Source organism: Eleutherodactylus coqui, chromosome 2 (genome assembly GCF_035609145.1).
Source record: "Eleutherodactylus coqui strain aEleCoq1 chromosome 2, aEleCoq1.hap1, whole genome shotgun sequence".
Lineage (NCBI taxonomy): Eukaryota > Metazoa > Chordata > Amphibia > Anura > Eleutherodactylidae > Eleutherodactylus > Eleutherodactylus coqui.
The window spans coordinates 145,743,424-145,758,126 of NC_089838.1; the positions used below are offsets into that span (position 1 = coordinate 145,743,424).

Genomic DNA, 14,703 nt, shown 5'->3' on the forward strand with positions numbered 1-14,703 from the left:
GAACTTTGGAGCACATTGTACAAATAGCCAAACATATGATAAAGGAGTGTTCTTTTGGCATGTGCTTAGATATTGAAGTTTATGGGCATGTTAGATAGGAGATTTGTCTGCCTATCTAGATGTCTCTGTGCATATGCCCAATGTTTTTCACAGATGCGGCATGAATACAGCCTTAAGGGCTAGGGCAGATACGAACAGCATAAGGCTCCTATACAAGAACAGTCTCTAGGCCCCTTGACCTCCTATAGTTTATCATAGCATTCCAACGTTTATATTTCTTTAACAATAAACCAAAGATTAAGAACCATGAGGTTCATTAGCTCAGTCCCTTACATCTAATCTAATTGATAGTTGAAGGCTGTTTTTTAAGGTGGCATTTGGCTCTCCTTCCTACCTACTTAATTTATATAGGATTATTTTTACATAAATCATGGTAAAATAGCATAGTGGTTCATAGTAGTTCATGTTAAAATATCAAAGATGAACTAAAAAATCTTTCAATTTTGCCACAAATAAGCCCATTCATTTAGTAATCAATGGTCATCTGAGGGGATTGTAACATTTTCTTTATGTTTTGTTTGCAGTACAAAGTGTTCTGAAAGCGGACACATTGTGAGAGAACCTTTAATAAGAACAATAGTGTTTACTTTGAAGAAAAGTGTGCGTCAATTCATTAACTGCTGACTGCTTAAAATGGACCGCATGGAATTGCAAAGAGTCAGCACAGATCCTGATGATGACAGCAACAGTGGAGAAAGCAATGAAGATGGATATTGCAAAGATATGGATGCTGAGAAAGTTACTATAAGCAGGTGAGATGTGTAAATTAATAGATAAAAGCCTATATAGTTTATAGAAGACTGCTAAAGACCTACATACAATAACTGTCACGAGTGAAAATATATCTGACGCTAATCACTTAGCAAGAACCAAAGTATAATAGCTAAAAAAGCCTAACATACCTATTCGAACTTTGGGCCTTGCTTTCTTTTGAAGGTTGCCTTTAATGATAATGACATTCATGGTTAGCAATAGAAGTTTAAAAGTGACTCAGGTAGACACACCCAGGAGAACAAAAAGTTCATCTTTCTAGACAAATCTACAATGCTGATCCTCCACCCCCCATCCCATTGCAGACCCCACACTTTCCCAACCACGTCTTCTTTAAGCATGGTACTGTATGCCACTTCAATATGACGTAGCATTGTATGCAAAACTGAAAAAAGACCATTTCCATCCAGTTTACCCTGCTTCCACCCCTTCCTTGCTGATCCAGAGAAAGGCAAAAAAAACAATGAGGCATGTGCCAATTTACCCCATTTGGTGAAAAAATTCCTTCCTGACTGCATAATGACAGTCAGAGTAATCCCTGGATCAACATTTGAAAGTTCCTACCTGACTTCAAGACCCGGATCAACAACCCCTCTGGTCATTTAATGTCTATATCCTGCAATGTTGTAGTGCTCCAAAAAGACATCTAGTTCCCTCTTAAACTCCTCAATTGATTTTGCCATCACCACTTCCTCGAGCAGAGAGTTCCACAGTGTCACTGCTCTTACAGTAAAGAACCCTCTTCTAGTTGGTGATGAAACCTTCTTTCCTCTAGACGTAGCGGATGCCCTCTTGTTACCGTCGTAGTCCTGGGTATAAACAGATCATGGGAGAGATCCTTGTATTGTCCCCTCATGTATTTATACATAGTTATTTGGTCGCCCCTTAGCCATCTTTTTTCCATGGTAAATAATCCCAATTTTGACAGCCTCTCTGGGTATTCCAGTCCATCCATTATGTTTATTAGTTTAGTTGCCCTTCTTTGTACCCCTTCAAACACTGCAACATCTTTCCTGAGCACCGGTGACCAGAATTGTACGCAGTATTCCATGTGAGGCCTGACAAGTGCCTTATATAATGGAAGAATAATGTTCTCGTCCATTACTCCTATACCTCTTTTAATACACCCCAAAATTTTATTTGCTTTTACAGTAGATGACTGGCATTGATTGCTGTAGTTAAGCCTACAGTCAACTAGTACCCCCAGGTCTTTTTCCATCTCACTTTTCCCTAGCAGTACCCCATTTAGTGTATATTTGTGACATCCATTTCTCCTACCCATGTGCATAACCTTACATTTATCAATGTTAAACTTCATTTGGATTTTTTTACCCAAGCCCCCAGCTTATCTAGGTCCATCAGCATTGCGGTCCTCCGTTGTGTTAATTACCTTGTATAATTTTGTATCATCTGCAAATATCGATATTTTACTGTGCAGCCCCTCTATCAGGTCATAGATAAATATATTAAACAGAATGGGGCCTAATACTGAACCCTGTGGCACCCCACTAGCAATGGTGGCCCAATCAAAGTATGAACAATTTATTACCACCCTCTGCTTTTTATCTCCGAGCCAGTTCTTTACCCAGATACACACGTTTTAGCCCAGACTGAGCTGTATAATTTTATATATTAACCTATTCCCTTAGAACCCCTGGGTGTACCCCATCTGGGCCCAGTGATTTGTTGGTTTTAATCTTTTTTAGCCGGCTCTGCACTTAGTGGCAGTGTCATTTTATTCCCTTGCATCTCATGTGGCATTTATTTTTCTTTCATGAATATACTTGAGAAAAAATTATTTAATAGGTTTGCCTTCCCCCCCATCAACTTCTATGATTTCTCCTGCATTATTTGTTAAAGGGCCAGTACTTTCAGTGCAGATCCTTTTAGCATTTATGTAATTGAAAATTGGTTTGGGTTATTTTTGCTCTTCGGCAATCAGTCTCTCTGCCTCCTCCTTGTCAGTTTTTATCTTTTCCTTACATATTTAGTTGTTTTCCCTGTATGTTTTTAGCGCTTCTTCACTGCTTTCTTGTTTTAGTAATTTAAATGCTTTTTTTTCACTTATTTCCCCCCTTACAGTTTTGTTGAGCCACATTGGTTTCCGTCTATTCGTAGTTCTTTTATTTTTGAAGGGTATGAACTGCTCTCATGAGCTATTTAGGATGTTTTTAAACTTCTCCCATTTATTGCCTGTTCTGTTATTTTTGAGGACATTGTCCCATTTAATGTTACCGAGAGTAATTCTGAGCTGATCAAATTTTGCTTTACCAGAGTTCAGTTTTTTTTGTCACATTCTGATAAGGCTTCCTATTGAATGATAACTGGAAATTAATTATATTGTGGTCACTATTTCCCTAGTGTCTTTCTGTGCTATATAATAGTACAAGTATAAAAGCACTAAATGAATAGCACTGTATAATGAGCCTTAAAAATCCTCCAAGCTTCTCCTTAATAACGCCTGTTTGCCTAAGCATATGTGCAGAAATGGCCTGATAATCAATTTTTTTCAGTATCATTTTAGGGTACTTCTACACAGATCGACAGTCACCCAAGTAATCACTCAAAAGATAGATTACAGGTGACTGTCGTCCAATGCAAACATGGGACCCAATAGGAATCACTCACTTGTTGGATTGCTTGGTTTTTAGGTGAGGTAACCTAAAAACCAAGTGATTATCGGTCCATGTAAACAGGCAGTCGTTCATCTTTTACCTAACCTTTCCACCACAAGGTGGGCAGATCTCTTGACTGATTCAACTATAGTAAATATTTGACTGTAAAGACCCTTGGTCAATCTTGTATTAGGATCTCCCACTTATTCTACTAAATTGCATACATACTACTACGGTACTGCTAATGGTAATATTGATAATAAAACTATGTTCATTATTATGCATGCAGTTTGTTTTTTTAATAAACTGTGTATTACCCTAAACAAGTCAATGTTCATTATGTGTAATGGATATATTTCACCACTTTTCAACTCAGTCAATATGCTGAAGAAGACGCCGAAAGTCAAAAGTTTCTAACTAATGGAATGGACAGGAAGAAGAAATTAGATGACTACACAGAAGAGCATGTAAGTACTGTGCACTGAGACAATATACAGTTTAAAAAGACAACTTTGGAAATATCAGTGTTCTTCTATTTGATATATGGCAGAGTTTTCATTAAATCTCTTTTATTCTACTATACTTAGTCTTCCAAGAAATAATGCTTCCAGCGCTATCTAGTCACTAGCATATGTCATTTAACCAACACAAAGCTGGATCTAAACTGCCACTCTCATATTCCTCTTGTGAAACACTGCCCTTAACCCGCTGACCTTATCTATGTGGCTATGACACAGCAAGTAACAGCAAATGTAAGACTGTGTCAATAAGTTTGAATTGTGTATAATTATTAACTAAGACTTGCACTACGGTTCTGCACACATCATAGATAAAAATTGGCAGATGATTGAGAAATCCATGATTTCTTGGCAGAAAATGAGTCCATGTAAATTCCAACTAAAATGTAGATTCCGGAAAATGTAAATTCCAGCTATTAACAAACAGCAAGTTTTAGATTTTAAAAGTTTGCGCTCGTAGAATATGCAAGAAGATAACCCTAATAGGTATTCAATCCGAGATAAACAAGAAATAAGAACGGCACTTACTCCGGAGGAGGGGGATGTATAGAACAAGAAGCCCCCTCCTTGAAGTGCTGACTCTTCAAAGACTCTCCGATCGCAAGTATTTCTGCATGGCAAGTGGGTCAAGGCTTCACTTTATTTATAGGTGGCATAGGCAACGTGTTTCGGTGTGGCAAAAACACCTTTATCATATATATTGGCTTGATAAAGGTATTTTTGCCACACCGAAACGCGTTGCCTATGCCACCTATAAGTAAAGTGAAGACTTGTCCCGCTTGCCGTGCAGTAATACTTGCGATCGGAGAGTCTTTGAAGAGTCAGCACTTCAAGAAGGGGGCTTCTTGTTCTATACATCCCCCTCCTCTGGAGTAAGTGCCATTCTTATTTCTTGTTTATCTCGGATTGAATACCTATTAGGGTTATCTTCTTGCATATTCTACGAGTGCAAACTTTTTTATCTAAAACTTGCTGTTTGCTTCTTTTCTGGGGGCCTTGAGAGAAACCCCCACATTGTCGTTGCAGCTCTCCTTGACTATGAAGGATATGAAAATGCACAGACGGATAACCCACCATTAATCCTTTGGCGCTATCTGAACTGTTGTAGCTATTAACAAAGTCCCTTTACTTTTATCAAAAGCATCCTGGAACCACATCATTTGGAATGTCAGTGTTCAACCTGGGCAATGCCATCATGGGCAGTGGAATTCTTGGACTTTCCTATGCCATGGCTAATACAGGCATTGTATTGTTTGTGTAAGTACTGCTACATAATGATTCAGGCTACTGAAACAAATCATATAAATGTAACAGTAATTGAATATGTTAGACGTGGATACTTTTATGTTACACCTATTGGGATTTTACTAACCACAGTCCAGAGGTTAACATGTAACACTAAGATCTTTTTTCCAACCTGGCAAATATAAATATCTATTTTCAAGTCAGATTTAGAGCACTAACTTAGAAGAAAATATCATGGTGGAAATATTGAACTATTCCCTTTAGTATTTCATATTTACTGAAATCAGGTAATAGCGTAGACTTGGTTCATTAGTCCTTCCTATGTTACTCTCAGTATAATGTGGTTGTTCCCAGCAAGAGAAACCACATAATCTTGTGGATATGATACCTTTTAATGGCTAACAAAAATACATGTTGTTATAGCGAGCTTCCAAACCAACCCAGGGTTCTTCTTCAGGCTAAAATGAAATAGATCCGAAGAGACATGCATATTTATACACACATACTTATGATAAGGCACAGACATGGGTGTGAATAATTTGCACTTAAAGAAATACTATAATAGAAACACAAACATATTTAAATAGTCACTGATAAGGGAGCGAAGGTTTAAAGGTTCCTGAATTTCTGAATACATTACTATTAGAGATGAGCAAGCGTACTCGGTTCGGGTGTTTTTGCACTCGAGCACTGCTTTTTCCGAGTAACTGAAACTGGGGGGGGGGGGGGGCGGCGTGGTGGAGCGGGGGGCAGCAGTGGGGAACAGGGGGGGAGCACGCTCGCTCATCTCTAATTACTATGTTACGTAAACAGACAGGAAAACGTAAGAACATTCATGCTTTCAGCTTAGTTTCAACCCAGTGAACTCAATGACTTTTATTGGTCAGTACTTAGCATCTCATAGACTTACAAGAAGTAACATAGCATGGGCAATATGGTCTACTGAAGGAAGTATTGTGCACAGGGCTGCTCATTTTAAAGTGCTCAAGTTAACTGGTTTTGTTCAAGTCTTGATTGAGCACTTCGAGCAACCAGTTCACATATGTAGAGTTATTTTATTTATTCCGTAAAGTGTCTAATAATGATAAACCTACATAAACCATGACTAACAAAATATGTGTTTTGTTATCTTTAGGATTCTTCTGCTTGCAGTTGCCATTTTATCATTGTATTCGGTACATCTTTTATTAAAGACAGCAAAGGAAGGAGGTAAGACTATTTATATTTGTCATTATACCTAATAGAAGCATTAAAGCAACTTTCTGTTTTTGGGACAAAATTCTGTACCAGGACCGGAGAGGGAGGTTGTTCTTCTCTGCCATCTATCTGATTCAGTAGTTCTAGGTCTCATATTTAGCTGACCAAGAAGGCCAACACAATGTTAAAACTACCTAATCCTAATCTCCACAGTGCACTGGTAGTGTTAGACTACCAATGGACTATACCTGGTCACATGATCAGCACTGGCCAATCAGAGAGCAGTGCACAATGGGCAATAGGTTGTTACAAAATTGCTGGAACAACCTTGTACAGCCAAAAAAATGGGACCTGGAACTGACAAATTGGAATGGCTGCAGAGGAGAATAACTGTTTATAATATACCTCCTCCCCCTTTTGTTCCGGGACAGAATCTGGAGGTTAACTTTAAATTATAAAGTAATTTTACTCATATTACATTGACTGTATTTGCATGTGTTCCTGCCTTAAGCAATTGTACATCAAGCTCATATGCTTACAATATGCTAATCGGAATAAATATCAACTGCCCTAGAACCAGCTGATGGATATAAAATATGCTGTTACATTAGTATCACTTTAGCTTCTCAAATCATTATGAGCTCAAAAATATATATATTTTAACAGGTTCATTAATTTATGAGACATTGGGTGAAAAGGCCTTTGGATGGCCTGGAAAAGTTGCTGCTTTCGTGTCCATTACAATGCAGAACATTGGAGGTGAGCTCCTAATCACATTATTCAGTGGTACAAATATGTATTATAGTATTTTTCCTCTTAAAAGCACAAGGCGGATAAGCTCTGAGGCTCTTCCAAGACTTAACGCTGTTTTCAGACAGCTCCGTAGATTGTGAAGTGGCCCAGGTTGGAACTGCAGGCTGAGTCCCATTCACTGCAATAGGACTCAATCTTCAGTACCAATCTGGGCCACTGTGCAATGTTGGGCGCTGTCTGAAAAGTGCTAGAAATGGGAGAACCCCTTGAACACTAAGAATTCAGTGATCATTAGTTAATGAATGGACTTCCACTTATATGTCTCCAACCATATAAAAACATTAATAATGAAAGAGACTAATGGTCATTACTTTTTATTTAATAGTAGTACAAATTACTAATGTGTTAAACCGTGCCCTTTGTACACTGTTCAAACAATTAGCGAGATCCCAGAAATAAGATACCCCAAAAAGTCTGGTGGGGGCATCATAATAGCCAGCTGGGAACTAGTGGTGCTCAACCACAATGCTGCGGCACACTAGAGGTGCCGCAGGGAAATACAGAATTTTTGCCAAGGTGTACTGTGAGCTGAAAAAGGTTGGAAAACACTGCTGTGGACTTCCTTCTTCTTTGTGGGCCATCATTCAGAATAATCAGTTCTTACTGACATCCATACAATCAGCTATTACCGCTTTCTTTCAACCTTTTACTTTTGCAGCATACAGCTTCTATACAGAAGACTTTATCGTATACTGACACCTCTGCTAGTTCTTATTTTTAGAATCTCAGTGTTAATTAGAGATGAGCGAGTATACTCGCTAAGGCACATTACTCGAGCGAGTAGTGCCTTAGCCGAGTATCTCCTCGCTCGTCTCTAAAGATTCGGGGGCCGCCGCGGATGACAGGTGAGTTGCAGCGGGGAGCAGGGGGGGGGGGGGGGGAGAGGGAGAGGGAGATCTCCCCTCCATTCCTCCCCGCTTTCCCCGCCGCTCCCCCCCGGCCCCCGAATCTTTAGAGACGAGCGGGGAGATACTCGGCTAAGGCACTACTCGATCGAGTAATGTGCCTTAGCGAGTATACTCGCTCATCTCTAGTGTTAATCATTTGTCTTTTGTGAATGAGATGACAAAAACTTAAGTAATTTCTTCCTAATAAGATCAGTAAGCTTCTCATCTCCAGTTTCCCCATGAAAGTAAACATAGCATACAATTTCTCATGGGATAAATATAAAGCTAATAGCAATATGAGGTAATGGGAAACTTAGGACCGTCCAGAATACGGTAACATCGCAGTAAAGAAAGCGTAGCATGAATCGAATCCATTCAATTGCTCACAAAGAAATTTCTCAGTCAATTCTACTTTGGTTGTGACCTCAGGGGTACTACTGATATTTTTAGCATTTGTGGTTTAACTGTGTTGTCTCCAAAGGTTTTATAAATGAACCACAAAAAATTGAAAGAGACCTAAAATAATAGATTTTACAGCATTGTAAGTGATCATTTGCATTGTCTGTGATTTCTTTGCTGGCTTCTGATAATAATGAAAACGGTTTCCAACAGCTCTGCTATTGAGCTATGAAACCACTTAGGGCTCCTCCCCACGACCGTGGTGTTACAGTGTACTCCGCACGTGGGTTTTGCACATGGAATGCACTGTATCATCTGCATAGGCTCTCATGCTGCTGATCAATAACAATTATAATAATAATCTTTATTTGTATAGCGCCCACTTATTCCACAGCGCTTCCACACGTATCGGGCAAAATACATGTGCAATAAAGAACGCCTCATGTCCTATCTTTGCATGTATTACGCGCGAATACACGTCAGGATAGTGCATGGCAATTGGCAGCTAAATTGGAGGGTTGCAGTGCATTTGTGGAAGAGGGACCATTGGCTATGACCAATAACACATTTACAACATATCAAATTAATATGCCATAAATGGCTTTTGTGGCAAAAGCTATCAGAGTATCTATGCATGTCAGTTTTCTGTATGTCCTATATAATATACACCACTCCATCAAATCCACCAACCCAAAACTCTCAGTAGTATATTAATATATCCTTGTAATACACATAGCAGCAACAGGCTTGACTGGCGCCACATTCTACATAGTTGTGATAGTGTGCTTACACAACTCATGTTGCACTGTAGTCACTGCAAAGCAATGACTATGCAGATATTATAGCGCATTAAACAAACATGTACCACGCTGAACTTTCATTTGGTAATTTCTACATCTGTATATATACTTTGTAAAAAAATCCAGCACCTAGAAAGAGTTATCGTTTTGCTGCAAAACTCGGCATGCAGTTACATCTCAGGCAGATATACAAATGATTAGAGTTGTGGCGTGATTAGATGAACAGTTTTGCCACCTGACTCCCTATAAGAGGTTCCACCTATGATTAAGGGCTCTTTCACATGGGCGCCGACAGCCCGCAGTGTAGCTGCATGCATAGCTCGCTTATGCACTGCTCTAATGATCGCATGAACGTGCTAATTCAATCCGAGGTGCGGGCTGCGTGCTTTCCAGCTCCCACAGGAGTGTATGGAAAGCACGCAGCAAAGATAGGACAGGTCGTATCTTTGCGCGCACCTCTGAGCTGACATGCGAGTTTGCACTCAAATGTCCTATCTTTGCTAGATGCGCGGATTCCATGCATCTAACAATCATCCTTGTGAATTTAATATTGAAGTTGCGACCCCCTTTACTTTTCTTCTTTAGGACCTAAACAATGGTCTTGCAAATTTGCCGTTTGTGCAGTACAGATATGTGTTATTAGGTACATTACATAGGGAGTCGCTTACTCTTGCACATAGCATTGAATAATCAAGTTGTGACCCCTTTACTTTTCCTATTTAGGACCTAAACAATAGTTGTGCCAAATTTCAAATGTGCACAACGCCGGGAATTTAGAGAATTAGATTAAGTACATTACATAGTTACAGTACATTACATTATACATTAATAATGGTTGTGCCAAATTTGAAGTTTGTGCGGTATAGATGTGTGGTATTAGTTACATTACATAGGGGGGTCACTTACTTTTGCACTTAGCATTGAATAATCAAGTTGCGACCAGTTTACTTTTCCTATTTAAGACCTAAAGAATGGTCGTGCCAAATTTCATGTTTGTACGACACCGGGAAGTTAGAGAATTAGTCGCTTTCATATATATAGATTCACAAATACTTGCATACAGTACTAGCCATAATGTCCCTATTCAACTGTAGTCTCAGTGGTTACCATCAAAAACCGTGTCAAACAACATTCTAAACATCTGTGATGTCTTTTTATCATCCAAAGTAGATATCCAAGTACACTGATTATCTATACATTATATTTTGTACATACCATAAATGTTAAGTGGAAAGTATTATAAAGTATATGCATATACATTGTGACATAACCCAATTAAATAGACTATAAAAGCAACATGTCAGTAGATTGTGTCAGTCCTCACAGTCATTTAATAAGATAAAGGAATTAGCAGATATAAAAGTCACAGCAGTCTTTTGCATAACAAGGGATGTCCCATTAAGGCTATAATCACACCTGTCCAGGGCTTATGGCACAGATCTGGTAGAAAATCACAGAAGGAAAAGCATAGCAAGCTGCACAGCTTAGTCCAGAAAACTTTTGGCCAGCATGCCAGAAGTTGGACGAGCCCTATAATAGTCAATGGGGTCCAGTAGGCACTATTTGGACCCAGCATGTGCTGAATTCAGCATTTCCAATATTTTTGTTGTTTGACTCTGAAGATGGAGCTGAACACAAATCAGCTGGAGGCCTTAACACATGTCTGAATGTGGTCTAAGGTATCAGTCATGTTTCTAGAAAGCAAAGAGAATGGTAGAAAGTAGAACAGCCATTTATGAGTGCAGTAATATTCATTAGTTCTTCGGAAATGAAGATGTGTAGATGTTCTGATATGAAGAAACCATGTCCAAATGACACGTCTCACTTAAAATAGTATTTATGCAACAATTTTAGGTTATGTAACAGTTTGTTCATTTAATCTTTATTTTACTTTTTCAGCAATGTCAAGTTATTTGTTTATTGTCAAATATGAACTTCCAGAAGTGATAAAAACTTTCTTGAAACTAGAAGAAAATTCTGGGTATGTGTCTCTTGTTATTGTATTTTTTGTATGTATTCACTGAACTTGATTTTGCCCATTGCTGTTTTCTTCATGGTAATTCATGTTTTATCTGCAGGGAATGGTACCTAAATGGAAACTATTTGGTAATATTTGTGTCTATTGGAGTTATCCTTCCGTTGTCTCTTCTGAAGAATTTAGGTAAATTTGAAAGTTTGTCTTAAAATATGTAGAATGAATCAAGTATTGTACAAGCTAAAAAGCTACGGTTACGTTTGTGCGGGATGCAAATATGGTGTCCCTCATGGACATCTCTAACATATCAGATTCAGATGTAAGGATAGTCTACAATGGACCAACGTAAACATATTTTATCACTAAAACATGGGGCACAGAAAATAGGGCAAATAAAAGTAAGAGAAATATGGGGTTTGGGAATACTATCCCTAACCAACTTTGGTGTGGCAGACTCTGTCCAGAAGCAGGGCGATCGCCTTGATAGGTGCGGCCCCACGGCAGGAACATAGGTGGCCTGTCTTAGATGGAGAATAGGGAAGGGAAGATGTTTAATGCAGACGGAAAGAGCAATGTATATTAGATGGTATAAGGTAGAAATGAAAAAGTTCCACATCAGGAATCTAGATGGCCTAGCCTGTCCCTGGATGGAGCAGAAGATGTTTAATGCAGATGAAGATAGTAATATAAAACAGTATCTAGTAGACATAAATAAGCCCCACACAGAATGACTAGCCACAGATACTTAGCTGACAGGAGTTCACTGTCTCACCAAACACCTCAGGCAGAACAATAACGGTCACCCACGTGGAGGTGGACCAGAAATCAATACACTTCCATTCCGCTGATTGGCAGGGTAGGGGAAACACCTCCCTGTTGGCCAATCAGTCCATACACCACAGGAGATGTTGTAGCAGGGGTGTGAGGAAGGGTACATTGTACCCTGAGCCCACTGAGGGATTTCCAACAGACAACACCTCAGGGACTATCTGCAGTGACAGGAAGAAGGGAGCACAAGTGTTTTTCATTAGTTAGTTCATTTGAGTCTTCCACACAGGGGAGTCCAGTCTATGGACAGCTTGTATGCCATTATTTATTACATTCACTCCAAACCAAAAGTTGTAAAAGAGGATGAAAAACCTGTAATGTGTCTTGAGTGAAGGCACTCATCAAGTGCTAAATGACAGGGTTAAAGCGTGGTCACATGGGCAGGGGTCGACGTTGTGATGTCACCCTGGCTCCACTTCCTGATTGTTGCCGATGCGCCACAACAGATGACTTATGACTAGAGATGAGCGAACGTACTCGGATAGGCACTACTCGTCCGAGTAATGTGCCTTATCCGAGTACCTCCCCGCTCGTGCTGAAAGGTTCGGGTGCCGGCACGGAGCGGGGAGCTGCAGGGGAGAGCGGGGAGGAACGGAGGGGAGATCTTTCTCTCCTTCTCTCCCGCCCGCTCTGCCCCGCTCCCCGCTGCGACTCACCTGTCAGCAGCGGCAGCTCCCGAACCTTTCAGCACGAGCGGGGAGGTACTCGGATAAGGCACATTACTCGGACGAGTAGTGCCTATCCGAGTACGTTCGCTCATCTCTACTTATGACATGACAAATAATGTGTATGTCTAGCCTTCTCTAATATTATATTTATCCATTTATTAATATATTGTGTTTTCACATGAACAGGTTACCTTGGGTACACAAGTGGATTTTCGCTGTCTTGCATGGTGTTCTTTGTCAGTGTGGTAAGAGCTCTTTTCTAATTGTACTTAAATGTCTCCTTTCGTCTATATATTGAGCAAATGGAACATATTTGCTAATCTACATATTGTACAAATATATACCCATTACAGAATCAGAATGTTTGTACTCTTATTAACATATAAAACCAATTAGTTAAAAACACCATATTGTAAAACAAAGCAGCATAACCATAATTTAATGAATCTCCAACATCATTCCTTCCTACGATTAAGTTGTCTATGCAGTGGTTTGGGGAATATTCCTCACTTTACCTGTAATTGTTTGTCATTTATAATCATCGTGTCTTTGCATTAATAGAACTGACTTACTGATGAGCTTATGGTGGTCTTCTGCTTATTTATAGGGGCTAGTCTGAACAAGCAGAGCTGTTGTATCAGTTATAAGGCACAGAGCAGCAATCTGAACCTCCTAATAAAAAATAGATGGGTTTCAAAATGGTCCTCAACTATAAAATAGATGGGTTTCAAAATGGTCCTCACTGTGAATGTAAAGTTGTCATTTAAGGGCTCCTTCAGATGTATATATTTGCACAATACGCAAAGAATAGAACCCATAGATATCAATAGGCTTGTTTTCATTCCCCTTTTTTGTGTACTCATTTCTCGCATGCACAAAAAAATAGAACTCGCTCTATTTCCCTGTGTATTTCTGCACAAAGAGTTCCCATCGAAGTCTATGGGAGGTGTGCAAATGCGTACGCAATACGCAACAGGATGTACAATATGCCACGCAAACCCACCAGGAAAAGTTCACACTGGTGTGTCATTAGTCATTAAATCTTGGCAGGCGGGGAAGTTCCCCACTCATGTGAACATGTTGTGCCTGCACAAATACATACAACAATGTACGAAGACATGTGCGCAAACAAGCTTCGTTCACTGTGCAAATACATTGCACTGAGGCGAGCATGTTTGTACATATGCTTCTTTGAAGCTGCCCTTACTCTGTAGGTTAGTATTGAAATAAACACTTAACCCCTTTAGTGGCATGCCCGTAAAATCTCTGGGGCTTGCTGCACTGACCATGCAGTTAAATACTGGAAGATTTCCGTGGACAGCTCTAGTGCTGAAATGCTGGCCAGAACACACAGTTATTGTGCCACTGTACACGTTTTCCACTTTGAATTACCCCAGGAAAATCTCCAGGGCTTGCTGCGCTGACATGGTAATAAACCTGCCACTGAAGGGGTTAATGCACTTTACTATACCTACTGCAAAGTACGGAGAAGCAGCTCATGATGCAGGGATTTAAAATACACCAAACAGAGAATCGAAGCATAATACTGTGCATCAGGTTTATCTGGATGGTTCCTTTTAGGGTACATGCACACGGACGGATTTAAAGTTGTGTCCGTTATTCTCGCACAAGTCTGTTCTTCTCCCCTTATATGGCCATGAAAATCATGGCCATAAAATAAGACAAAACGAAACCACTGATTTCAATAGGAATTCAGTGGTTTCATTTTCACGATTGGAATTTCTCGACCATGAATATTATGGCTGAGAAAAAATGGGATCTGCCCTATGCTCCACACATGTACTGTTTACATTCAAAGGGCTTAAACTCATGCGCTAATACGTTCGCCGCTAGGGAGCGCATTTGTACATGGCCCAGTAATTTTTTTTGACTATTCTAACTCCACGCTATTGCACATGAGTTAAAA

At 39.7% G+C, this 14,703-nt stretch overlaps 1 protein-coding gene across 1 annotated transcript in view; it reads left to right on the forward strand.

Annotated features, from left to right (window-relative positions):
* The first annotated feature begins 629 nt into the window (after positions 1-629).
* SLC38A4 (solute carrier family 38 member 4) overlaps positions 630-14,703 on the forward strand; it is a 41,547-nt gene continuing 27,473 nt past the window's right edge. Inside the window, exons 1-8 of the mRNA XM_066589879.1 lie at positions 630-812; positions 3,823-3,913; positions 5,106-5,221; positions 6,345-6,418; positions 7,073-7,165; positions 11,205-11,286; positions 11,384-11,466; positions 12,963-13,021. Of these exons, the coding sequence (XP_066445976.1) occupies positions 694-812; positions 3,823-3,913; positions 5,106-5,221; positions 6,345-6,418; positions 7,073-7,165; positions 11,205-11,286; positions 11,384-11,466; positions 12,963-13,021 (717 nt within the window). The 5' untranslated portion in view covers positions 630-693. The remainder of the gene's footprint in view (positions 813-3,822; positions 3,914-5,105; positions 5,222-6,344; positions 6,419-7,072; positions 7,166-11,204; positions 11,287-11,383; positions 11,467-12,962; positions 13,022-14,703) is intronic.